We start from the raw sequence: 25391 nt of genomic DNA, 5'->3' as shown, positions 1-25391 counted from the left end.
TCTCATCTCGAAGGACTTGCTGTCTAGAGAGGAAGTTCATTCCATGTTCATGCAATGTTACGGTTAACAACTAGTCCTGTGGCAACAAACTGCCTGGTTGGAATACTGGCTTCCCTACTTACTAGCCGTTTGAGTCAGTACAAAACACTTAACTTTTCTGAGCTTTGTTTTCTTCGTCAGCAAAATTAGAGCCATAACAGTAACGATTTCATAGGGTTGTTGAGAAGACTGAATGGAAAAATACATTTAAAGCTCTTAGAATAGCCTCCCTGACTGTCTGAGGATAGACCACCATCATGAATGACATGGTAACTATCTGAACTAGAAAGTTCATGACCAACCAACGACTTCAGAGGAAACAAATGGTCATTGACGTCCTTCACCCTGGGAAGGCAACAGTACCGTACCTAAGACAGAAATTCGGGAAAAACTAGCAAAAATGTACAAGACCACACTGGATGTCATCTTTGTACTTGGATTCAGAACTCATTTTGGTGGTGGCAAGACAACTGGCTTTGGCATGATTTATGATTTCTTGGATTATGCAAAGAAATATGAATCCAAACATAGACTTGTAAGACATGGTCTGTATGAGAAGAAAAAGAACTCAAGAAAGCAACGAGAGGGACACAAGAACAGAATGAGGAAAGTCAGGGGGACTGCAAAGGCCAAAGTTGGTGTCGCTAAAAAGAAATGAGGTGTCTAGCAGTGAGCTGTGGAGATTGGATCACAGCTGAAGGGGTAAAGGTGTTGCAATGATGTTATCTGTGGCCATTGTGGATTTTTCACAGGAAGATCAATAAACTAAAAACTTTCGTGTGAAAAAAAAGCTCTTAAAATAATGACTGATATAATAAATATGCTTAATGGATAGATGTCAGCTCTTCCAATAATTTATTATTATTTTATTATAGTTATTATGACAATGTCTTGAATCCATAAAGAGCAAATCTAATCTTTTTTTCATATGACAGCTTCTTCCCTGTTTGAAAAGTGCTAAAATCCTCAGTCCCAGAAAGTCTGCTTGTCAATTTAGTTCTACAGAAACGGCAAAAAGTTGTAGATGACAGTAAGTTCAAGGCACTGAGGTAGGTTTAGTATACTCAAGCCCATGTGGGGAACATATGGTAAGATATTTTTAATATCTGAGTAATGATGCCTTCTTCCCAGGAATTTCTATCCCCAAAAGAGAGGTTTTTAAATAGTAGAAGTAAAATAAATCTAAAAAGAAAATGGTTGGGTTTTTCTTTGCCGGTTCAAAGGTAATCCTTGCTTTATGATGCATATAAAATTTTGCTTTTTTGTGTGTCATTTATGTGATAAAATCTTAGACATTTTAAAATGCGAATGTGACTTCTTTCAGAATCATCCCAAACATACAAAGCAAGCCGGATATCCTCATTTGCTAATAGATGGTGTTGGGTGAATATTCTCATAACTTTCAGAGACCATGGAAGATCTGGCCCGAAAAGTGCCCATCTGTGGCAGCGGCTCAGGGAGGCCCACAGCCTCTGCAGACCTTCCCACCGCTCCCCAGCCATGATGCTGAGGAACTTCTCCAGAAATTTGGTTTTGGCAGGCTCAGAGGCTGGGAGAGAAATCCAAGTGCCTATTCTAAGGGGGTTGTAACCCCAGAAATATGTTTATGACCCATTTTATTGCTGACTTCTGGCTTTAAAGGAGGATCCACTGTTTTGTTTGAGAATAAAAATCAGTTTCTCTCAGACAGTCATGCAGGAGTGTCTTCCCTGGGAAGATGACAGACCAAATCTTCATTAAACTGTTGAGGAATGAGGGCAAGCAGGGCTTCCTCTGGCCCTTCCCACAGTGGTTGGCAGCAGTTAGGCTAGGATGTGTGGGCTCCTCAGAGCCTTTTGTTTGGTTTCTATGGCTCTAACCTCAATTAGCTGCTCTGCATGGAGAGGAGGGACAATGCAGCTTTTAACCCAAGTCCAACGGCTTCAACATGGGTCTCTTTTTCCTCTCCCCCTATCCATGGCTGGATTTAGGCCTAGAGGCCTTCTTTGTGAAGTGATCTGAGGGTCTGCAGTGAAAGTTCATTCATTGTATTGGTGGGCAGTGGATGAGGGTGTGGGAGGAAAATGTCTAGGGTCTAACAACTTTGCCTGATACTAATTTGTGGCTCTGTACCCGCCCCCCCCCAGTAGTATTGAACTGTGGTCATGCAGAAGTCTATGCTGGAGTCACTGACACATCAGATCCAGTCCTGGCTCTGCCTTTTCTAGGCAGTTTTCCAGCCAGTGAAATGGGGTTGGTCCAACCCCCTAGAACCTCTGAGTGGAATAATTAAAAGAGCAAATGTAAAGAAATTAGCACAGTGTCTGGCGCATAATTCTCCTATCCACATTTCCAAAGACACATGGGGCTAAAGTCTCTTTCTTGCTTCCAGCAAGTACCCAAAGCATCTGTGGCAGTCGTAAAGAAATAATACATTCTAGCAGTCACTGAGAAAGGCTGGTTTTTTATCTTAGAAAGAGAAAAGCTTGAATTGCTTTAGCCTTGAGGTATGTACACATGCCACTGCACGTGCACACACAAGCCTGCACACATACACACCGGTTTCTCAGGTGCTTTTGACCCATAGCTGGATCTCTGAGTACCACCTCCATGTTTTGCCCCGTGGCTTTGGTGGTGCCATTTCAGAGTGAACCAATAGGAAATTATTAAGCAGACCCCCAAATGTGAGCACAGCTCTTAGTCATAGTCTCTTCTGCTTCCTTCCTTGCACTAACTTAATCACTAAGCAGCTTGTTATGGCTTGTTCTCCAGAAAGGTAGAGAGAAGTCTATTGCATAGTCCTGTCTGTAAGGCCAGCTAATCCTTGGGCATGCAGGACTTTTGAGTAGGTGCTAATAGATGGTGTGAAAGGAGGTAATTTTTGCCCTGAGGGAGCTAAGCTAGGAAAATAAAACTAGCACACCTGCAATAATTAGCCACCAATTAAGTGCTAAATCATGTGCTCCTGACAGTGTTGGAATGCAGTGTGGGTGAGGGGAAATTTGAGGTGGACACTGGCTCTCTTGGAGCTTTGGCAAGATTCAGCTGTGCCTTGCTGAACAATTGAGCAATGTTGTAAAAAATACATTTTTAATAAATATGTGTGACAGCTTTTCCCACTTCTTTTTAAAAATATTAGATCAGAATTTTAAGACATTTTATTATAAAACACTACTATAACATAAATAACATTTTAAGAAAAAAAAAAAGACACCATCTCTAAATCCCAAAGCCCTAACACAGTTCATTTATCAAAGATCGTAACTCAGTCTCTACAGTGTCCAGCTCAGTGCCTGGCACACAAAGGGAGGGTTTGTGAGTGGCCACCCTGACTGTTTACCATCACAAGTATCCAGATACGGCTTTGTAAAGGGTGCCAGACCAGCACCTCTCACATGCCAGGTTCTCCACTGCATTATTGGATTTGAATTCTTCTCACAGTGCCGAGAGGGGGTGATGGTATGCTGAGGCTTGGCATGGTTGAATAACCAGGGGAGTGCTAAGGAGCATCCCACGTCAGAGAGTGTAGATGTTTTTATTAGGCCATGGAGCCTCCCTGAGATACAACAGGATAGAGAGGTGGATACCTAGGATAAAGTACTTCTCCCCCAATGTGGGATGGTGTTAATATTCCCTCTTTCCCTCCTGTGGAGGAAGACGGAAGCTGCCTTACCCTACAAAGGGCGTTTTCATTCCTAACATATCAGTGCCAACAAGTCCTGTGGCTTCGGCCCACCTGCTTTTCAGGTAAAGCAGGCTTACCTGTTGGTACTTGTGCAGCTTTGAAGAGTCAGCTGTGGGCCCAGCTGGTCTAAGACAAATTAAAGCTGACTCAGGTTCTCCTGTCAAGGATTTCCCCCACCCCCTTCTCTCTCTTTCCCACTAAACGGTTTAAGCCATAGGTAGGCTGATTGATCCATACTTTTGGTCTGAGTTCACTGTATGTTTTAGTTTCCTAGGGCTGCTGTCACAAATTAGCGCAAACTGGGTGGCTGAAAACAACAGAAATGTATTCTCTCACAGTCTTGGAGGCTAGAAATCCAAAGTCAACATGTCAGTGGGGTTTCTTCTAGTTGCTGGCAGTCCTTGGCTTTCCTTGGCTTGTGGCAGCATAACTCCAGTCTCTGCCTCCATCTTCTCATGACGTTTTCCCCTGTATCTTTGTGTCTCTCTCTTTTTTTTTTTCGAGACAGAGTCTAGCTCTGTCGCCCAGGCTGGAATGCAGTGGCACGATCTCTCGGCTCACTGCAAGCTTCACCTCCTGGGTTCACGCCATTCTCCTGCCTCAGCCTCCCCAGTAGCTGGGACTACAGGCGCCTGCCACCACGCCTGGCTAATTTCTTTTGTATTTTTAGTAGAGACGGGGTTTCACTGTGTCAGCCAGGATGGTCTCTATCTCCCAACCTCGTGATCTGCCCGCCTCGGCCTCCCAAAGTGCTGGGATTACAAGCGTGAGCCACCGCGCCCGGCCATGTCTCTTCTTATAATGACACCAGTGACTGGATTTAGGGTTCACCCTAATCCAATATGACCTCGTCTTAACTTGATTACATCTGTAAACACCCCATTTCCAAATAAAGTCACATTCGTAGGTTCTGGGGATTAGGACTTCAACATCGTAGTCCATTTTGTGTTGCTATAGAGGGATACCTGAGACGGTAATTTATAAAGAAAAAGATATTTGGCTCATGGTTCTTCAGGTTGTACAAGAAGCATGGCGCTGGCATCTGCATCTGTTGAAGGCTTCAGGCTGCTTCCACTCATGGTGGGAAGCACAAGGGGAGCTGGCATGCACAGAAGTCACATGGTGAGAGAGGCGGTGAGAGAGTGAGAGGGGAGGTGCCGGGCTTTTTTTGACAGCCAGCTCTCTTGGGAACTAAAAGAATGAAAACTCACTTGCCCCCTTGCCTCCCCAGGGAGGGCATTGATCTATTCATGAGGCATCCACCCCATTACCCATACATCCCCCATTAGGCACCCCCCTTCAACACTGGGGATCCAATTTCAGTATGAGATTTGGAGAGGACAAACCTCCAAACTGTAGCAGACATCAGCCTATCTTTTGAGGGACACAGTTTAACTCAGTACACTGAGTGAGCCCTCAAAGCACCTCAGGCCAAGTCAAGGTGATAGCAATGCTGGTACATCTTTCTTTTGGAGAAAATTGATGTCTTCGTACCTCTCTGTAGATATAGTTGAGTTGATTCTGCTCCTCAACCCTGGGTTACCAGTAGTACTTACTTTCAAAATAGCTGACTGGGATAATTGAACCTGGGAGCAAATCATGCCCTTTTCCATTCCTACAGCCAATTAAATGTAAGCCCATGAATGGACTTACATTTAATTAATAGACTTCTATTTACATTTAATTAATAGACTTCTATATTCCCAGGATCTTGAACTATTAAAGCCACCATCAGCTTGAGACAAAGTAAAGCCAATCATCCCTGAAGTTACTCACTTGATATTGATTGAGCAGCTGCGGTTTGCCAGGCACTGTGCTTGGTATGGGGGAGACAATGATGAAACTAGTCATGACTACAACTTATTGAGTATCTACTATTTGTCAGACACTGAAACATACTCTTTGCATACTTTATCATGAATTCTCATAAAAGCTGTAAGGTAGGCTTTATTATCTCCATGTTACAGATGAAAAAACTGAGGGTAAGAAGATGAAAAGCCTTGACCAAAGTCATAGCGCTCACAAGTTGCAAAATTAGGTTTGAACTTGAGTGGTGTGCTGTGGACCAGTCCTTCACCACTCTTTGACTGAAGGTTTCTGAATGGTGTTTTCCACTTGTTGTTATGTTACAGAAATCTGAGTAATTATTTATAATACTACTAATAATCTTCTCAGTAAAATAGATTTTAATGAAATACATAGGTGGAAAAAATATATATTGTCTAACATAACATGTTGTGGCCAAAAACAGAAACGGGAAATGTATGCTTTCATTTTGGAAAGTATAAACCTTTAATATTAATAGCATCTCAGTTAATGAATGAGGAAGAAATGGAAGAAAATCATTTTTCAATCCCTAGGAAATAATACCAAGGCATTGATTCTCAGTGGTTGCTAAGTGCGCAAATACCCGAACTTATCAAACACCAGTTGCCTCTTGATGGAAGTACGTAAGACTGCCTTTCAACTAGCTAGTCTGTCCGAAAATCAAATCTAAATGCGATCAAACTTCTAAATCTAACTATAAATTCCAAAGGGAGAGGAACATGTTAAATCATACCATGATCAAAATGTAGATTGTGGGACATTTTCTGGCAAAGAACCAGGTTCTTCAAGAAGTAAATTGCAAGGAAGAAAAATAAAGATGGAAGAAGAATGTTTAGATAAAACGACAACACCTATGAACCAACTGCAGTATTGACTTGAACAAAGTATTAAAAAATATTTGATATATTTAGAGGAATTTAACACTGTCTAGAGACTGGATAATATTAAATAATTATAATTCACATTTTATTTTATTTTGAGATGGAGTCTTGCGCTGTTGCTCAGGCTGGAGTGTAGTGGCACAATCTCGGCTGACTGCAGCCTCTGCCTCTCAGGTTCAAGCAATTCTCGTGCCTCAGCCTCCCAAATAGCTGGGATTACAGGCGCGTGCCACCACGCCTGGCTAATTTTTGTATTTTTAGTAGAGACGGGGTTTTGCCATGTTGGCTTCCTTACTTAGGACAATGGGTGGGGAGGAATAAAAAAGAAAGAATTGTCAGGAGTGCAGGAGGATTGGGTCAAACTGTACACCCCAAATCAATCTAAGGTCCCAAGTAATGTCTCAAACTATGAAGACACTTCTGCAACTGTGTTAGCAGGGATAAAACCCATGGAATGATGTTGAAAGCCTCTGGTTTATACAGAAAAATATATTGAGAAAATAGGAAAGTATTGATTCACATTATCCCTAGACAGTTTTTCTAAGAAATGAGTCAGTCAAATCATTCCTCAAATGACCTTTTAATTCTAAGGAGGCAGGCAGGGGAAGCTATTTCTAGTTAAACGAGTAATGCCTGTTCTAACTTGTATATTAATATTGTGTCAAATTTGTGATACAATATGTTTCTATGTACACTGTAGAGTATGTTGGAGTTCCTTGTGTAATGCAGGTTTCAAATGTGGGCACATTTTAAAATCGTTTCATTACTGAGACAGTATAACAAGGTATATACTTTTAGAGAAGATCCACACAATCTTCTGGATATTCTTTCCATCATCAGTAAAAAGGAGGGGTTGTATGAGCCAATCTCGCAAAATCTGAGTCATGGAACATCATTTTACTATTTTACATGATTATTAGATTTACTGTTGTGTCTCTGTTTTTACAAGATTTTATTGATTATGTCTTGAATTTATAGGAAACCAACATGAGGTCTTGGAACAGAACCCGTAATTACAACATTGTTCCTAAGGGAAAATAGGATCCACTTTATAGTGTGGCTTTTAGGAACACAGCGTGGCAAAAATCAGGGTGGCCAATGCCATGTTTGCTTCATTAATAAAACTTGAAGCATTTATTTTGCCGTTCTTGTGTGCTGGGTGCATACTCTGAGGTTGCTCTCTCGATCTGTAAAATGAGGATAATAATAGCAACTGATTGCTGGGGTTGTTGAGGGTAAGGCTTTATTCAATTAATACATTGGGGTGAGAGAGCTGGAAGAGGGAAGAAATTCGTTTCTCTGTCACTTTTTTGTTTTTTAACCCGTAGAGTAAAACGTGTAGTATCTATTCAATTGTAATCATATTTACAGGGGTGTGAGTCCCTCTTCTTTATCCCTTCTCAGTCTGCCCCTCTGTGCATACTGTGGCCCCTATTGCAGACCCTTCTATAAAGTGGTAATCCAGTATTTTAGACCTAACTTTTACTTTTCTTGACTCTAACTTGCCCAAGCAATTCTATATGCTGATATGGAAAATCTCAAATGTATCATTAAGTTTTTTTTAAGTGCCAAATAACACATCACGGGTATCCTTTAATCCAAGTTATGTTGTTTTTAAGAGGGTAGTCATATATGCTTTATATACATAAACATTTCTGAACCAGATACGTAAGAAATTGCTAACAGTGGTTACCTCTGGGGAATGGGACAGATTGTTAAGAATAATAGAGAATTTTTTACTTTTTATTTTATGCCCTTATATACTGTTTGAAGTTTTTTATAATGAATTTTTTATAAGTTCAAAAAAAAGAGGAGGAGAAAAAAACAACACATCTCTTTAATACTGTTTCCCAAATTCAGCAGATCCCTTCCCCTCTTTGGGAAGGGAAACGTGGCACACTGTAGGTCCTGAACTTGGAGAGTCACAGTGTATATTTAGCATACAAAAGGCTTTGAGAAGCTACAGTAGAGAAACCTATATAGTACATTTTCCCCCTTTTATTGCACTTACTAGAAACCCACAGAATTACATTTCATGGCATATCAGTTTTGGAAAAGTTATAAAACTTTAAGGAAAGGTATCTAGCCTTAGGTCAGCTGCAGGTGGAGGAAAGGTGAGTGTTGGAGTGGTGAAAGGCATTCCTGGCTGTATGGTGGGAGGATACCAGGTCTTGGGTTCAGGCAAACCTGGGTCCAAATCCGGGGTCTCCCATTCACTAGCTGGCCCAGCATGAGCCAAGTTCCCTAACCTCTGGGTCTCAGTGTGCTCACATGTGAAAGAGGAACAGTTATCCTCCCTCATAAGCACATTTTTAGGGTTAATTGAGGCAAGTACCTGTTCCGTCGCCCTCCGCTCCATCTCCCTCGGCTGTATTACTGCCATGCCTTTGTTTATGAACACCCATGCTTCCTCCAGACCAACAAATTATTATCCATTTGTGAAAGGCTTCATTTCAGGATTAATCAGAGGTCAGGCTGTCAAATAAGTTCTTGAATTTTCAATGTGAATCCATTTCTAAAATCTTGATTTCTAGATGCCTACTTCCAGAATGTGCCCCTTGGACAAGGCAAAGTCCATAGGCACTGGGAGACTGTTGAGGATCCTGTTTCTCTAAAATTCAGCCTAAAAGTGACTCCAGAAACTCATTGTTTAAATCACATCCAGGTTTGCTTGCTCCACGCTCTTCCAGACCCCTGCCCCAGAGTAACCCTTCACTCTCATTTCCTATGCTAGTGTTAACACTCTAACTCGGAGGAAACAAATTTCAGAGTGAAATGCAAAAGGATGTGTGCTAAAGCACTGCCTTTTGAAGTAACCTTTGCATTAAGCCCTTAGAATCTAATTACCCAAGTGTTATTTGCCTCCCTAAGTACCCATGCCCATGCAGACTGAGCTTAAAGTTCAGGAAGTAATCACAAAAGGAAATCAGAAGGGAGATCTCAGGCTCAGCCTCTGAAGACTTTCCTGTCTGCGCCTGGCCTCTCCCTCCTCCTGGGTGTGTCTGCCCGCCAGAGAAGGCCAGTGAGTAACCTGCACATTTTTTTTTCATCTTGGCCCTTCCCACCCAGACAAGAGGACGGAGTGGCAGACAGGCAGGCAGACGGCAGTGAGTCCTGTTCAAGCATGCTCGGAGCATACCTCCACCCGCACCCACCGCCTGGACCCCTCGCCACCCTCACCCCAGCCCAAGAGGAGCCAGAACCCCGGCGAGGGTCCGGAGGGGGCCTCTGCTCCCAATGGTAAGGGCTGCCCGCAGCAGGAACACTTCATTCATTCTATTTGCTTTGGTGTTGGCTTTTCTTTTTGATTGTGTTTAGATGGCAGAATTTCTGAGACAATTGAAGGTGTTTTGTTTGGTTAGTTCTCAGTGGTCCCAAGACAAAGAAATGTCTTTTCGCAGGAGGGTTTATTAGAAGTTGTAACCTGATAGCCTGGCCTGGGAAGAAAACTTAACATGCTAATTACCTCTAGTTAGTACAATGTGCCCTTTTGGCACTGCAGAAAAACAAAACAAAACGAAAAACTACATTGCTTACCAAATAGGTTTTGAGGAAGAAAAAGTGTGAAGGATTGTGGACATTTTAATAGATAGGCACCTCTGACTAATTGAAATGTAGCTTAAGTGTCAAGATAGCTTTGTAATAGACCAAGGTGATGTTTTATCTCAAAACAAACAAAAAGAGACCCTTTATTTAAAGGAGTTCAGTGTGGAACGGAAGATGCAAGGTGGGGTTTGAGGAAAAGAGTTACAAGGTAAGTCCAATTAAATATTTGTGAACATGAAGGTATTGAATTAAATCTGTGGTGCTATGGGAAGAAAAAAGTCTGTGTTCAATGTGGAATTTGTGTGGCATTTAAGGGAGAAAACTGAGATCTTTGTATAGTGTGTTGAGAATTCTTTGAGAGAATGGTCGGGAGGCAAATGGTGGAGGCTGGGAAGCAGGTTTTGTGCAGGGAGCTGGTGCCAAGGCCCTCTCTCTCAGTTGCTGTGGGTGAGAGAGTAATTCAGAGTAATCAAGCACTGCATTGTTAACAGGCTTGTGTGTCTCAAATATTTATTCTAAACACAAGCCGTTGATTGCACTGACATGTGAAGGAATAAAGTTGCTGCCTCTCTTCCTGGCCTAGTCCAAACTTTAATACCTGGGAAGATATTCATAAAAATGTAGGAAAAACAAGGCTACATGTAAAGTTAATTTGAGGAATTACATCAGAGTGTGAGGATGCTAAGCTAAGGGGTTTTATAGGAGGGCGGTATGGGAAATGCAATAGAAATTGCCCAAACCGAGGCACTGCCATGACATCTGTGAAGGTTTGACCTATGCCAGATGACTCTGAATATGCAGCACAGGTTTGTTTTAGGCAACTCTGTGCAGGCAACTTAAGGTTTCCCTGTACGGAGCAGCCTATGCTTAACATGTCCAGGTTTCTAGAGCTGCAGCAAATTGCCCTAAAACACAGTGTACCAAGATGGCACATCTGAACTTTCTGGCATATAGGAAGTCTATGAAGTTGGCTGTGAGTGAGGGTATGAGTGGGGAGGGTCACAGGTAGGGTGAAAATTTCTCTCTTAGGCTGAATGCCCCTCTTCCAAGTTTCAGGAAAGTGCAGTAGTATGTCTTTTGCTGGAGGTAAATCAGCAATACGTCATCATTGTCATGCCCAGGGTTCCTGTGGTGATAATGCCAGTAGTTTGTTTTTTTGCGGCTCTGGTTTCCCCTTGGCTGATTAATCGAAAGCATAGATTGCTTGCAGCCCCATCAGCCAGCTCATTAGAAGACAATCCAAGAATGCCACTTATTTGGAGGGCAAGTAAGCAAGAAGTGGGGGTAGGAGCCGTGATGATGATTTTGCCTAGAGATTGCTGGTTCAAATTTGTGACTTTTCAGTTATGATTAAAAAACAAATAGAAGCCACTGTAAGTCGCCCATGCAGTTAACGGCACTGATAGCCATCCTGACTCGCATAGGCATTTGTACATTGGATGCTACACGTTACGGTACAAAACCATCATCACTCCAAACGTGCTTCTCTCCCAGAATCAGTGCTCAGGAATAGAATACAGTTTAGAAGAGTGTTGGCAAATTTCCTCCATGTAGTGCCAGCCCCCTGTTAACTTCAGTAGGGATGGCACCAATTCAAGAGGTGGAAGAAGAGACCCAGGGCCAGCAAACACGACGGGTTTTTATTAGGGGGTACTTATGTAGATGGACGGTCCAGTCGCAGCAGGCTGAACAGGAAAACCACAACCACTTACAAAAAGCAAAAACATGCAGTTTATATAGCATTTTCACTTAACACCCACCCCCTAACCTCCACCTGGCAACTTTCATTTGACCAAATCAAAGGGCCTTGATCGCCTGTATGGTCCAGTTTCCATGGGATGTAATGGGGGCTTCAGATGTTCCTCACGGATAAGAAATGGATCTCTGGGTTGGTTGCTCCCAGAATCCTTAGCTCAGAACTCTGAACACATTCAAGTGCATCTTTTATACACTCCCATTCATGGCCTGTTTGGTATGTTTTTAGAACTCCCTGGGATTTCTTCATGAAGCAAATTGAATGCAACATCTGCTTGAATTTGGCTTTCCTAAGGCAACTGTATGGTGAATTTAGCATTTCTTTTTATTTCATTATGTTTTCCATCTACTTCTGTTGCTTAGTCCTTTAAGCAGTGATCCTACCAAGCTGATTGAAAACTGTATATTTAAAGAGGCATCTGACTATGGACTTGAGATAGCCTTGCCTTTGAGCAGCGTGTACTTTCTCCTTACCAGTTGCTGAATCACCTCCAAAAAGCCTTCAGAACAATACCCAGCTGTGGCCACCACTCTACCATCCTGTGTTTTCTGGTTTCTGGAATTCTTTTTTTTTTTTTTTTTAAAGTAGAAACAGGCTCTCACTTTGTTGCCCCGGCTGGTCTTGATCTCCTGGGCTCAAGTGATCCTTTTGCCTTGGCCTCCCAAAGTGCTGGAGTTACAGGCATGAGCCACCGCGCCTGGCCCACACGTAAACATTTAAAGAATTTGAGCGGAGCTATCCAAAAGGTCATGGTGATTTTTCTGAAAAATAGAAAGCAGCACCTTAGCTGTAGAGATGCTAGAATAACTGCTGCGACATCCCAGACACACTGCATGCATCTTGGAGCTTGGATCAGGGAAAATAGTTGTGGATTCAGGCCCTGCAGTATTAGTGCATTTTCTAAGTGGTCACAGTCTGGCAAGGGTGGGTAAAGAAGGGAGGTAGAGTGAAGAGGGCCTAGAAAACAGCTGGTGCCTAAAATCTAATTAGCATCAGCCTGTAGTCTTTAAGGAGCTCCAGTTTCCTGCTCCTTGGGGTTATTTGCTGGTCTTGTGTGTTATCTTTTCCTGTAATGTTTCTTCTTATGCTTTGGTGCTCCTCATGCTAATGCTCTGGGGTCCTTTAGAGGGTGTGGCTCTGATGATCACTGTCACATTTCATCTGTAGGCACATCCTAAGCCAGGAAGAGACATCGCAGAGACCTGTCCTGAACACATCCTCATAAGAGGGGAGTGTCATCCAGTCTTCTTAACCCCAAAGGATAATACAAAATAGTGCTGAGAGTAAATAGATTGCTTTCGCTTTAGTTTCAGACTGAGATCTTGAGGATTAAGTAAGATGTGTGCATGTGCAGGCAGGAGTAGAAATAATGAATGTAAGATGTAGCTTTAACCTGTGAACTTTGTACTTTTTGAGATGAGAGTGAAAACTTCAGCCCTCACTTAGAAATCACATTTGGCTGGAAGTGCTGTTTCTCCCCCATGTTATGCTGTGTAATGGATTAATTATAAAAATGGTCACAATTACTCTCCTCTTTAAATCTATTTCCTTGAGATAGGACTTTGCAGCTCCTCTTATCAAGGGTTGGAGTCTCTTTCCCTAGCCCCTGAATGTGGGCTTGGCCTTATTACTTACTTTAGCCAACAGAATTCATAGAAGTGAAGGTGTGTGGGTATGTCAGTTCCAAGCCCAGGTCCCAAGCCAAGGTCCTAAGAGGCTCACTTACACACTTCTGCTTGCTCTCCTAGAATCTGGCATCTGTTGGAATGTAGACAGAATGGGCTTGCTTGCTGTGGCCCAGAGACCCCATCACCCCAGGTGACAGTGACCTTACACTGGCCACGTGAGTGAGGCAATCCTAGACCAGCCAGCTAACCTCAGACACTTGAGTGGGCCTAGCAGAGATCAGACAAATCCATCCAGATCCATAGACTCATAAGCAATAATAAATGCTTATTGTTTCAAGCTACTGAGTTTTGGAATGGTTTGTTATACTAACATAGCCAACTGATATGTAGTTCCCTGGACATGGTCCCCTTATGGGGTCTATTAATGTCATTATAAACCCTTAGTTCAACTCAGTAGAAGAGATTCAGTCATTGGATGGAGGGGTTCTATTAAATGGGGGTGGTGGGTCCTCAATTCTTGTGATTGTCAGCATTACTCTGAGACATTTTTAACACAGATGCCTAGGCCTTGTACTAGAGTATTCAATCAAATATCTGTAGATGAAGGCTCGGAACCTGTAATTTTTAAAGCTCTGGTAATTGACCAGGATTAAAACCCAATAATTCAATGGTCTTGTCAATCCCTTCCATTACTGAAAGATGCAGTGATTCCAGTTCATCTATACTTAAGCAAATAACACTCAGGTGGTTCAGAGTTCATTACTGACTTGATAGACTTCTAGCTGCAAAAGTAAACTTTATGATCACCTTTGGCCAAAAGCAAACTAACCCAGATGCTAGATGGGAAAAATCCACAGTTGCATATTGATGGCTAGAATGTATATTGTTTACCATTGTATCTGCCTGGGGTTTAGAACATGATGCGGACTCATGAATAAATCCTGGACACTGGGAATGTAATAGGACCTTGCTTTGAGGATCTTAGAGTCTAATGAAAAAAAAAATCAGGTATAAATTACTTATAATGTAGTAAGAAAACAAAGCAAGCAGTATTTTAACCATTAAATTTCAGGTGAAATTTTACTATGGCATATGTACCAGTTGTTGCTTACAATAATGCTGCTTTACAAACAACCACAAAATCTTTTTTATACAACAATGTGCATTTCCTAACCACTGTGTCTGTGGTTTGAGGGGGGCAATTGGTTGATTTTAGGCTGGACTCTAGAGGCGGGTAGCTTTATACCACGTCTCTCATCCTTCCCTTGGCACCAGCTGCTACCTTTAGCATGTTATTCTCGTGGAGATGGCAGAGATGGGACTACAAGCCACAGTGTGCAAGCTCATTTTAAGCTTCTGATAATGTCACTAATCTGTTAGCATCCTGTTGGTCAAGGAAAGTCACATGACCAAGCACAGTGCCAGGGCAGGGAAATGTATTTCACTTTTTCATTTGTTTTAATTTTTTATTATATTTTTTGAGTTAGAGTCTCACTCTGTCACCCAGGCTGGAGTGCAGTGGCGTGATCACAGGTTCCGTCTCCCAGGTTCAAGTGACTATTGTGCCTCAGACCCCCGAGTAGCCGGGATTACAGGCACCGGCCACCACACCTGACTAATTTTTGTATTTTCACTAGAGATGGGGTTTTACCATGTTGACCAGGCTGGTCTCAAACTCCTGACCTCAAGTGATCTGCCCGCCTCAGCCTTTCAAAGTGCTGGAATTACAAACGTGAGCTACCAGGACCAGCCTATTTCACTTTTTTAGTGTGAGAAACTGCAAATACTTGTGGCAAAGGGCATGGATATGGAGAAGAGTGAAGAAATAGAGCCATTAAAATACTCTTCCCCAGTGGGAGAAGGGTGTATGAGGAGGGAGTTGCATTTTTTCCTGCTTTGGAAGGCTCCTAAAGTCCTAGCTGGACCCTAGAATAACCCAGAAGCAGAGAAGTGTGCATCCTCTGGAGCTGTCTTCTGCTCCTCGTGATGTGGAAGTAAGCAGGGGACTCATAGCTGCTGTGGTCTGTCTAATGGAATTTTGAAGGGAAAGAAACTCCTGCCTTGTGCAGTGGCTCACACCTATAATCCCAGCACTTTGAGTGGCCGAGGCTGGCAGATCACTTGAGGTCAGGAGTTCGAGATTAGCCTGGCCAACATGGTGAAACCCCGTCTCTACTAAAAATACAAATTAGCCGGGCATGGTGGTGCACACCTGTAATCCTAGCTACTCGGGAGGCTGAGGCAGGAGACTCGCTTGCACCCAGGAGGTGAAGGTTGCAGTGAGCCAAGATTGCACCACTACACTCCAGCCTGGGCAACAGAGTGAGACTCCGCCTAAAAAACACACCCCCAAAATAAAAAAAATAAATAAAAAACAAAAGAGAAAGTCCTGAAGATATCTCAAACTTGATAGCTGCAGAGATGGCATTGGAATTCCTGTAGAATGCCTCTGTTTCCATTCCCACTGTATCCTCTAAAATGTAAAGATTATGGGTTACTGGGCTTGGTTATCCACTTCCCAGTTCCAGGAGGGGTATTATGTGTGTGGTGTCTTTACTTTAGATCACATGATATCCCCTTATTGTCATCCCGTTTTTCTCAGGTGAAAAGGTATGAGTTTCCATCTGCTCTGAACACTGGGACCTTTTCCCATAGCCGAGCCCAACATTGCAGTGGTTAAAAGAGATTTGGGTGAGACTGTCCCTTCCTGATGGCACATCTTTCCCTGATTAATTTTGTGAAAGGCTTGTGCCTAAGCCTCTCTCATTGAGACAGGAAACTAGTGTTGTCACATATGATTGAGATTCTCAGATATTCTCCAGGGCAGAAATTACGTTTTATGGTGACACTAAGAAGAAGAATAAAGCACTGTATTTTAGGCCACTAATTTATAGGCTTTGCTATTGATCATTCTGTGCCTTTCAATATATGTGGCTAGTTTGCTTTGTATATTTGTCCCCTCCAATTCTCATGTTGAAATGTGATCCCCTATTTTGGAGGTGGGGCCTGGTGGGAGGTTTGGGTCCTGGGGGCAGATCCCTCATGAATGGCTTGGTGCCCTCTCTGTGTTAATGAGCGTGTGCTCCCTCTATTTGTTCACTCAACAGCTGGTTGTTTAAAAGAGCCTAGCATCTCTCTTGCTCTTTCTCTTGCCACGTGACACGCCTCCTCCCCCTTCACCTTCCCACCCTGAGTAAAAGCCTCCTGAGGCCTCACCAAAAGCAGATGCTGCTGCCATGCTTCTTGTACAGTCTGCACAACCATGAGCCCAAATAAACCTCTTTTATTTTTTCTTTTTTTTGAGACAGAGTCTCACTCTATCGCCCAGGCTGGAGTGCAATGGTGCGATCTCGGCTCACTGCAACCTCTGCCTCCCGGGTTCACGCCATTCTCCTGCCTCAGCCTCCCATGTAGCTGGGACTACAGGTGCCTGCCACAATGCCCGGCTAATTTTTTGTATTTTTGGTAGAGACGGAGTTTCACCATGTTAGCCAGGATGGTCTTAATCTCTTGACCTCGTGATCCACCCGCCTCGGCCTCCCAAAGTGCTGGTATTACAGGCGTGAGCCACCACGCCCGGCCAAACCTCCTTTCTTTATAAATTACCCAGTCTCAGGTCTTCCTTTGTAGCAATGCAAAATGAACTAACACTGTGGTGTATCAAATTTACCTGTGAGGAAACTGAAGTACAAAGGATTATGTAACCTTCCTGAGATCACATCTAATGGCCAACTGAGATTAGCCACCTATCTTCTTGTTTTTTCAGCTTTTTCTTGGCAATCTGCTGATAGTACCTTGTTTCCCAAAACAAGCATTACTTACTGAGTATAGCATTACTTACTGAGTTGATCTTCCTAAGAAACCCCGCCTCCCTACTATTTGTGCTCCATGGGAAAAAAGGAAATCTAGCAGGAAGGTGTTTAACAATATGAGATTTCCATACCACAATGTTAGAGAAAGTAAGCTGGATTATAGGTCATTCCTAAACTGCATTTCCTGAAGTTTCTTCATTACTGCCCTGACCACAGAAATAGACGGCGAGGAGACTATTTAGAAGTTCTCACAAAGTCTTTGTGACTGTGCTGCTTTTACATGTTTTCTGAGCCCTCACCTGCCATTTCTGTTGCTTGGTGACTGTAAATGAGGGATCATAACCTCATGTTCAGCAGTGGTTCCCTGACAGATTATACTATTTCTGTTTTATGTGAAAAAATTTGTGTAATTAAACAACGTGTTTTAACTAATGTTTTGTAGGAGGCATGATATGATTGGAGCAGGCATTTTTATTGGTATTTTTCTCCAATTAACACATGCAAACAATCAAATAATTATAATGGCCCAGAAAATATAGGGTCTGCTCCAACTGATAGATAAGCTGGTTATCTTGGATAGGTTGTTACCTTTCTGGTGATGTTTTTGCTGTAAATATCATATTGTCTCCCATATACATGGATGCTACATAATATATTGTTGTTTGAGCAATAATTTCATATCCTCCTCCTCTTCTTGCTCAATGCCAAGGGCCGTGTCTGCTCTGTTTACCACTTAAAACCTGGGAGCCAGCATAATAGAGCCTAAGTAGGTATTGAATGAGTGAATGAGCAAATGCTAAGACTACAGCACCCAGCTCATAAGAAAAATTTGGGATTCTTCCCAGGTGTTTCTGCCCCTGAGAAAGGACAGTGAAGGGTTAATGTTCTCTGCAGGAGCAGGAGGGATTTGGATATGGATCTCAGCAGAGCTGCTGGAATCACATTCTTTCTGCTACTATAGCAACAGGTTGAGAATTCTGCCAGTATCGTCGCCTGCCTACGTTGGAAATGCCTGCATGCAGGCGACTTCATTGTCTGGGGGGACCACTGTTTTTTCTATGATGTTTCAATAAAGCAGCTTCTTTTTGGAGACAAAGAGACAGCACAAAGCAGGGGCTAAGAACCATGGAAAGGCAGAGAGAGATCTTGTTTTTATTTGAGGGACATTTCCAGTCTTTTGTCCCTTGAAGAGGTGTTGAGTGAGGAAGGAATTGAGGTTTTATCTGTAGTTGGTAGCATCTTTTTCTGTCTTCTAAATGAGGCCTCTCTTCTGAGATGTAACCCCTGGCAACATTTCAAAAACTTTCTCTTACTATTATTGCTTAGCAAATAGAGTGATAGTAAAAACTCTTGCCTGTGTTCACTTCTAAATTTGGAGGTGCCAGAATGGACCAGAATGTAGATTTTCCTCTGCATTTACCATTCTTCTAACCAACTCTGTATCTTCGTTGTTTACTGAGAAGGAAAAGCTAACCAAGAATGCAAAATGGAGGTGTTAGGCCAGGCATGGTGGCTCACGCCTGTAATCCCAACACTTTGGGAGGTTGAGGTGGGAGGACTCCTAAAGCCCAAGAGTTCAAGGCTGCAGTGAGCCATGCCACTTCACTCCACCTTGGGCAACAGAGTAATACCCCCGTCTCTAAAAACAAAACAAAAAAAACAAAGAGGTATTATTTTTATTTGGTGTAGCAGTGTTGTAAAGAGAAGAACATGAGGAAGCTACAGAGGAAAGTTGCTTAAATGGCATTAAGTTCCCAGGGGGCTTCACAGCATGTAATAAAATGCCTAGCTTATTATTCAGGCCTGTTTCTTGTGATCTCTGTAAGTGGCAGGGAAGGCTCAGGTGTGGTGATAATCAGAGCTTAGGGCTAATTGTGGATCTTGCTGGGTTAATGCATGGAATCAATAGGCCTTAACTGTCACTTTGGATTGATGGATCACTTTGCCACAGTACCATGATGACATCTACATCTTGTTTTCACTTTGCGTGCCGGCAGGAAAATCTGCCTGGTTCACTCTTTGTTGCTGGTTTACAAATACATCTTGTCAAAAATAACCTGGACATATTGAGACTTTCTTCACAAACAGCACAGAATTCAATTTTTCAAAGCTTTTATCTTTATCCCACTATAGACCATTTGAATATAGGATAAACCCTTTCATCTTGTATAAATTTCAAGGGCCCCCATCACTGCCTTGAAGTTTGTGTGGCCACTGAAACTGCCGTTCTTGTGGCAGTGTAGTCAAAAGGGCACTGGGTTGGGCACCAGAAGCCTGGACGTCTGGTCCTACCAGGAAGTGGCCTTGGCCAGCTCATATGGGGATTTTAATTTCACTATATGTAAAATGAAAGACTTGGATGAGATTTCCAGGATTTGTCTTACATCTCTTCCTACATGTGAAAAAGCAGTTGTTTTAAAAGTAGAACAGGCTTTGCTTCATTGAAGTCTTACAATTTGCAAGGCACTGGAAGGCTCTGTCGCTTACTTCTTCCCTAACTCTTAGTCACACACCACATCACCTCTCTGCTTCAGTATTGCTTCATCAGGGAAGCCTTCCTTGAACCTCAGGCTAGATCAGGACTCCCAGAGTATGTTCCCTAATAAATCTGTTATTTTCTTTCATCATACTTAACCACACTTTGTAATGAATGATCTGTTTCATTAGTGTGTGTGTGTGTGTGTGTGTGTGTGTGTGTGTGTGTATTTTTTTTTTTTTTTTTTTTTTTGAGACGGAGTCTCTCTTTGTCATTGAGGCTGGAGCGCAGTGGCACGATCTTGGCTCACTGCAACATCTGCCTCCCGGGTTCAAGCGATTCTCCTGCCTCAACCCCCTGAGTAGCTGGGATTATAGGCACCCGTCACCACACCTGGCTAATTTTTGTATTTTTAGTAGAGATGAGGCTTCACTATGTTGGCCAGGCTGGTCTCAAACTCCTGACCTCAAGTGATCTACCTGCCTCGGCCTCCCGAAGTGTTGGGATTACAGGCATGAGCCACCACGCCTGCCTGGCCTGGCTTTTTTTTTTAAATCAATTTTCTTTCTCACTGTGAGACTGAAGAGTTGTGAAGCAAGCACCCAATCTGTTTTGTTCACCATCGTATCTGCACGTAGGAGTCATGCAGTAAACATTCACTAAACGACAGAAGGTGCTGCGTCAGGCTTTATGGAGAGTCTAAAGATGATTATATTGCAGTCTCTGTCCTCAAGGATCTTAAGATTTACTTTCTCTGTTTTTCTTCTCTTCCTTTATTATCTACCTCTAAGACCCAAAATATGCTACTGGAAATTAAAACAAAACAAAACTCCCTGGGTTCTTGTCTTTGATCTAATCACTAGATAGGTTTTGATTTTCCTTGACTGGACTGGTAAGTCTTTTGTGACAGAAACCACGGAATGAGGCCAGGCCCTGGAAGGAGATTATAGTAGATAGTATGTAGAATGGAGATTGTAGACAGAAAGAGAAAGAAAGAGGTAGGAAGGGAGGAGTACAAGGAGGACAATGACAAGAAGAGCAATGAAAACACGGGGCTTTGCCCTTTTAATTAGTTTGCCTGTAAGGGTCCTTCTTTTTTGACTGCCGAGCCTTACAAGCAAGGACGTGTTTCTTAAATAGAATTCTTACCGGCATCGTTGTGTAATAGCACAAAGAATTTGCTACCAAAATATGATTACGTGCATACAAAAAGTGGTCTGAATTGCATAAAATATTTTGCTTTCAAAAAATTACCAGTTTTCAAAAGGATTGGCAGGTTCCTGCAAACCAGTAGTTATGGTCAATACAAGCAAATGCATCATGAAACCAGAGCTAGCCATTACATCAGTTATGTTTAAACAATGAAGGGCAATTTGATTTTAAGCAGCCAGGCTAAGTCTAGATGCTGGGAGGCAAGAGGGAGAATTCCTTAGGTTGGAGGTGTGATGGACGTTCATCTGCTAGGTACAGAAGACTTAGGGGGAAGTTGATTGAATTAGAAGGTACAACTGCTTTTCTTCTTTCTGAGTTTGCAATTTATAGAGGAAGTAGTTCAGGGGAGTTTTACTATGTAAATTAAGTTTCAGTAGAAAGCATAAGCTCTCCACCTTCAAGAAGTGAAGCAGCCTCTTTGCGTTACCTTGAAGACAGGTGTAGATAAGAGAGTATGGGCAGGTAAGACCAGTAAAAGTTTTTCTGACTCCTCTCCCTAAGTGTTTAGCTTTAATGGCCAAAGTCAGGCTTTCTCTGCATAGTTATCTGAGGTTCCCTTCTTGCCAGCACCCACAGACACAGTGGGTGTTAGTAGCCTGCCTTTTTATGCTTGCCTGGTCCAGTTGGGAGCTTAGATCCCAGCAGACTCTATCCATCCCAGAACCATTTCACGAAAAGAAAATGACTAAGACAATCATGTAATCTCTCTTCTTATGAGGGAGAAGGAATTTTAGTCAAGAATGCAAGGTGTGCCTGCAGGCTTTACACCTATGCTGCACACATGCTACGTACACAAGCGTGGGCATGTGCACACACACACAGGTCCATTCTGCTTATTCACTTACTGATGAAGAGACATGCCGTGTTGGCTAAAGATCAGGAAATAATTGTGTTGGGTTGACAAGCAGCCAAACCATAAGGCCCACATGTCTCATTGGGCAATATTAATTGGCCAACCTTCATTTTAAAAATATGCAAAACAGAAGTAATATGTATGAATATAGTGCTTTCCTATCTCATGTCCCCTGACTCGTTTCCAGAGAAAGTCTCCTATAAGCATTCTCTTTGTTTTCTAGGGATCTGCTTCTTTCTAGACCTGTGGGAAATAAATAACATTTTAACAGAATTATTTCTAAAGCAAATCCCTTTCTTTTCAGTGGCAAAGCCTCTGTTAAATCTCAGCTCTGCCACTTCCTAACTGTACAACTAGCAGCAATGTTATTTAACCCTTGTGCCTCATTTTCATCAATTTTATGTGGAGTTAATAGAATGTCTCTGTCATAGGATTCTTGTGAGAAGGAAATAAGATCATCTAAGAAATCTTTTTCTGTACAGTACCTGGCTCATCGTATGATTTTTAAAATTGTTACTGTATTTAATAATACCTTGCAGAGATATTCAGCCTTTTCTTTTCTCCTTTACCCTTCTCAAATTAGAAACACCCCTTGTGACATCTGGTGCTTCTCAACATCAGGGGTTCTGCTGGGGTAGGAGGAGCCTCGGTGAGGAAGAGAGGCGAGCAGAGCAGAGCAGAGCAGAGCAGAGATGATTAGGCAGGAATGAGGGTGATAGAGACCTATTCCCATACTCTTCTCCTGCCTCCTATTCCATTGCTCTTTCTGGTATATTATACTGCTTCTTAACCTGTTGGTGGCTGGGTATAATACTAGGTGCAATACAAAAAAGAATATAAATTCAGCTCTATTGTCCAAGAAGTGGTCATCTAAGTCCCAGGCTTACTTTCCCGCCTTCTCCAAGTCCATATACTTGCCTTTTAGCTCAAATCCTAGCTCAAACCTACCCTGTGCACTGATGCCTAATAGGGAACAAGTACTCGAAGGATATCAGTGGCACCCGTTGACTCACCATAGAAGACAGAGACGTAGTCCTCAAATCCTTTGCATTTAGAGAAAAACACCTATGAAAAGTCAAAGGCCTTTGCATTTAGAAGAAAACACCTATGAAAAGTCAAAGGTCAAATATCAAACTTCCTAAAAGCTCCATTCCCTCTGGACTTTCAGACTTGAGGGGAAGGAATGTGAATCATTGGACCTGGAAAGAGGGCATGGGGAGAGGAAACGGGAGGTTTCCTGTCCATCTCTGCTGTGAAAGAGTTGTCAGTGCAATGCAGCAGCGTATCCTGATACACAAAATAGGAGAGATAATTGAATATTAAATGAGATGTGTATATAAAACATCATTTTAGGGCCTGGAATATAGTAAGTCCTCAATAAATGTTAGCCATAATTAGTTCATGAATAACATCTGGATACTCAGCTATTTGGAGGGCAATTAGACTTCTCAGTCTTACGTAAACCTTACTGCCTATTCCTAATGCTGCCAGCCACTCACATGTTGACCACATTGAATGGGGAGGAGATGCTGCTCACACTGGTCCATCTATCTGCACCTCTAGTTTGTCTTAATTGTTCATAGGTTGAAATTAAATGACCCATTTTGAGGGTTCACAGTTACTGTTCTGTGCAAGAGAAGAAGTGTATGACAAGCAGGCACATCACAAAACAAGCAGGCAGCTCTCCTGGCAATGACTGCAGGATGGTACTATATTTACATACATTTTATCTTTAATGTGAATTTTTATTTTACTATGTCTTTTATTTGTGTCTTATCAAAAGCAGTGTAATATTCTTAACTCATTCTGGCCAAAGTTGGGTGACTTACACCGTTGTCTTTCATAATATAAAGTAGAAGAAGAATATATATGAATTTTAGGGTTTTAAAGACAAGATGAATTCAGGATCATCTAATCCAGCCCCCTCACTTTAAAGTGTGGAAATTGATTCCTGGGGTATTAAATAATGAATTTTCTGAGTGGCAGAAGGGGAGGTCTCCCAGCTCTAATTCAGAGTCCTGCATATATGATCTCTTGACCTGCTACTCTTCCAAAGTGACCATGAACATAAAACTGTTTGAAAGCTGCTGTTTTGAAATGTAAGAGTGGTCATCTGTGCAGAGGATTCTCAAATAAGATACCACCACCTTTGGCCCAGTCTCTTCCTGTCTTTGGTACGTTATCCCTAACTCTCCACAGGAAATACATGCCTGCCTGTTATTTGGAAGAGGCAATGATGACAGAAAGAATGGTTCCTGTTTTTTCCCTCTTTAGGATAGCTCCTCCCCAAACCCTGTCCCTTAGATACATAATCATGATCAAAACAAAATAAGATTCCTGAGCTACATACATGGCTCTAGGGATTGCCTAGAGTGTTTCGTAGTGAAACCTCATGCTCTAGCTCTGCAATTCCAAGGAAGGATCAGATTTGCAGAGCACTAGACCTAGGGATTTATTAATACATTTTCTCAAGGATAATTAAGTGATTTAAAAAATTATCATAACTAAGTAAAATTTTAAAGTACATGTAAATAAATGAGAAGGCATAGAGAAAGTATTTGGAGACAATAAATATACATTCAAGATATAATAGATATTGTTCAAACCAAGATTTAGCAAATTCTAGAATTATACAGACTAGACTAAATTTTTTTCTTTATAGATTATCTTTTTTTTAATAGTTCAGATCTAATATTTGGTACCTCCTTGTTTGTTTAAAGCCAATAATAACAATAACTGTTACCTGTCAAGTAGCTGCCATGTGCCAGTGTAATTAATGCTTGTCATGAGATCTCATTGAATTTGCACAGTACTGTGAGTTAAGTATGATTTCCCTCATTTATTGATAAGGATACTGAGGCTCATGGGTCAAAATAACGAGTTTTTTTTTTTTTTATAGAATTTTGACAACCTATTTCCATTCTCATAGAAGCAGGGCAAAGCAAGATTTTAGGCAAACACCAGGGAAAGGTTTATCTAGTTGCTGAACCAAATAAAGCACTCCTATCAGAAGCCCAACCTATTCTCCCTGCCCTTGAGAATATTGAAGACATAGCCTTTTAAAGCAGCCTTTCTGTCTCAAATCCTGCCACAACCCTTTAGTGTGTGTGTATATATATATATCTATGGGTAAAACCATGTCCTCTGGGTGAATTTGGTTGTCTCTTGAGAATTTCTGTTTCCTCCCTCAGTTCTTTTATTCTCCCTTGCACCAAAAGCTGCCCTCTCTTCTTTGCTCCCTCCCCTGCCCATGGGTTATTAGGGATGGACGTAGAGTTGTAGCATGAGTGGCCAGGCCTTATTAGACGCCAAGAGGGATACCCTTGAATAAATGCCCCACCTTCAGCATGTAGAATTCTGGGGTTAGGTTTTGTCTGCCCAGTGTTCTTTTAAAAATAATTTCTAGGCTGGGCACGGTGGCTCATGCCTGTAATCCCAGCACTTTGGGAAGCTGAGGTGGGCAGATCACCTGAGGTCAGGAGTTTAAGACAAGCCTGGCCAACATGGCAAAACTCCGTCTCTACTAAAAATACAAAAATTAGCCAGGCATGGTGGTGGGCGTCTGTAAGCCCAGCTACTTGGGAGGCTGAGGCATGAGAATTGCTTGAACCCAGGAGACAGAGGTTGCAGTGAACTGAGATCGCGTCTGCACTCCAGCCTGGGTGACAGAGCAAAACTCTGTCTCAAAAAAATAAAT

General features: G+C 42.2%; 1 protein-coding gene and 1 pseudogene across 16 annotated transcripts in view; both read left to right on the top strand.

Annotated features, from left to right (window-relative positions):
• STON2 (stonin 2) overlaps positions 1-25391 on the top strand; it is a 176143-nt gene that overhangs the window by 103154 nt on the left and 47598 nt on the right. For 7 of the 16 annotated variants that reach the window (XM_063596101.1, XM_034937950.3, XM_063596097.1 and 4 more), the window contains one exon: positions 9481-9651. The exons of the other annotated variants lie outside the window; for them this stretch is intronic. In XM_063596101.1, coding sequence (XP_063452171.1) covers positions 9481-9651 — 171 coding nt within the window. The remainder of the gene's footprint in view (positions 1-9480; positions 9652-25391) is intronic. 16 annotated transcript variants of the gene reach the window in all.
• LOC100975717 (small ribosomal subunit protein eS24-like) lies at positions 297-712 on the top strand (annotated as a pseudogene).

This window comes from Pan paniscus, chromosome 15, assembly GCF_029289425.2.
Source record: "Pan paniscus chromosome 15, NHGRI_mPanPan1-v2.0_pri, whole genome shotgun sequence".
NCBI lineage: Eukaryota > Metazoa > Chordata > Mammalia > Primates > Hominidae > Pan > Pan paniscus.
The sequence above is the reverse complement of the archived record's forward strand: the minus strand, read 5'-3'. Positions and strand labels throughout refer to the sequence as shown.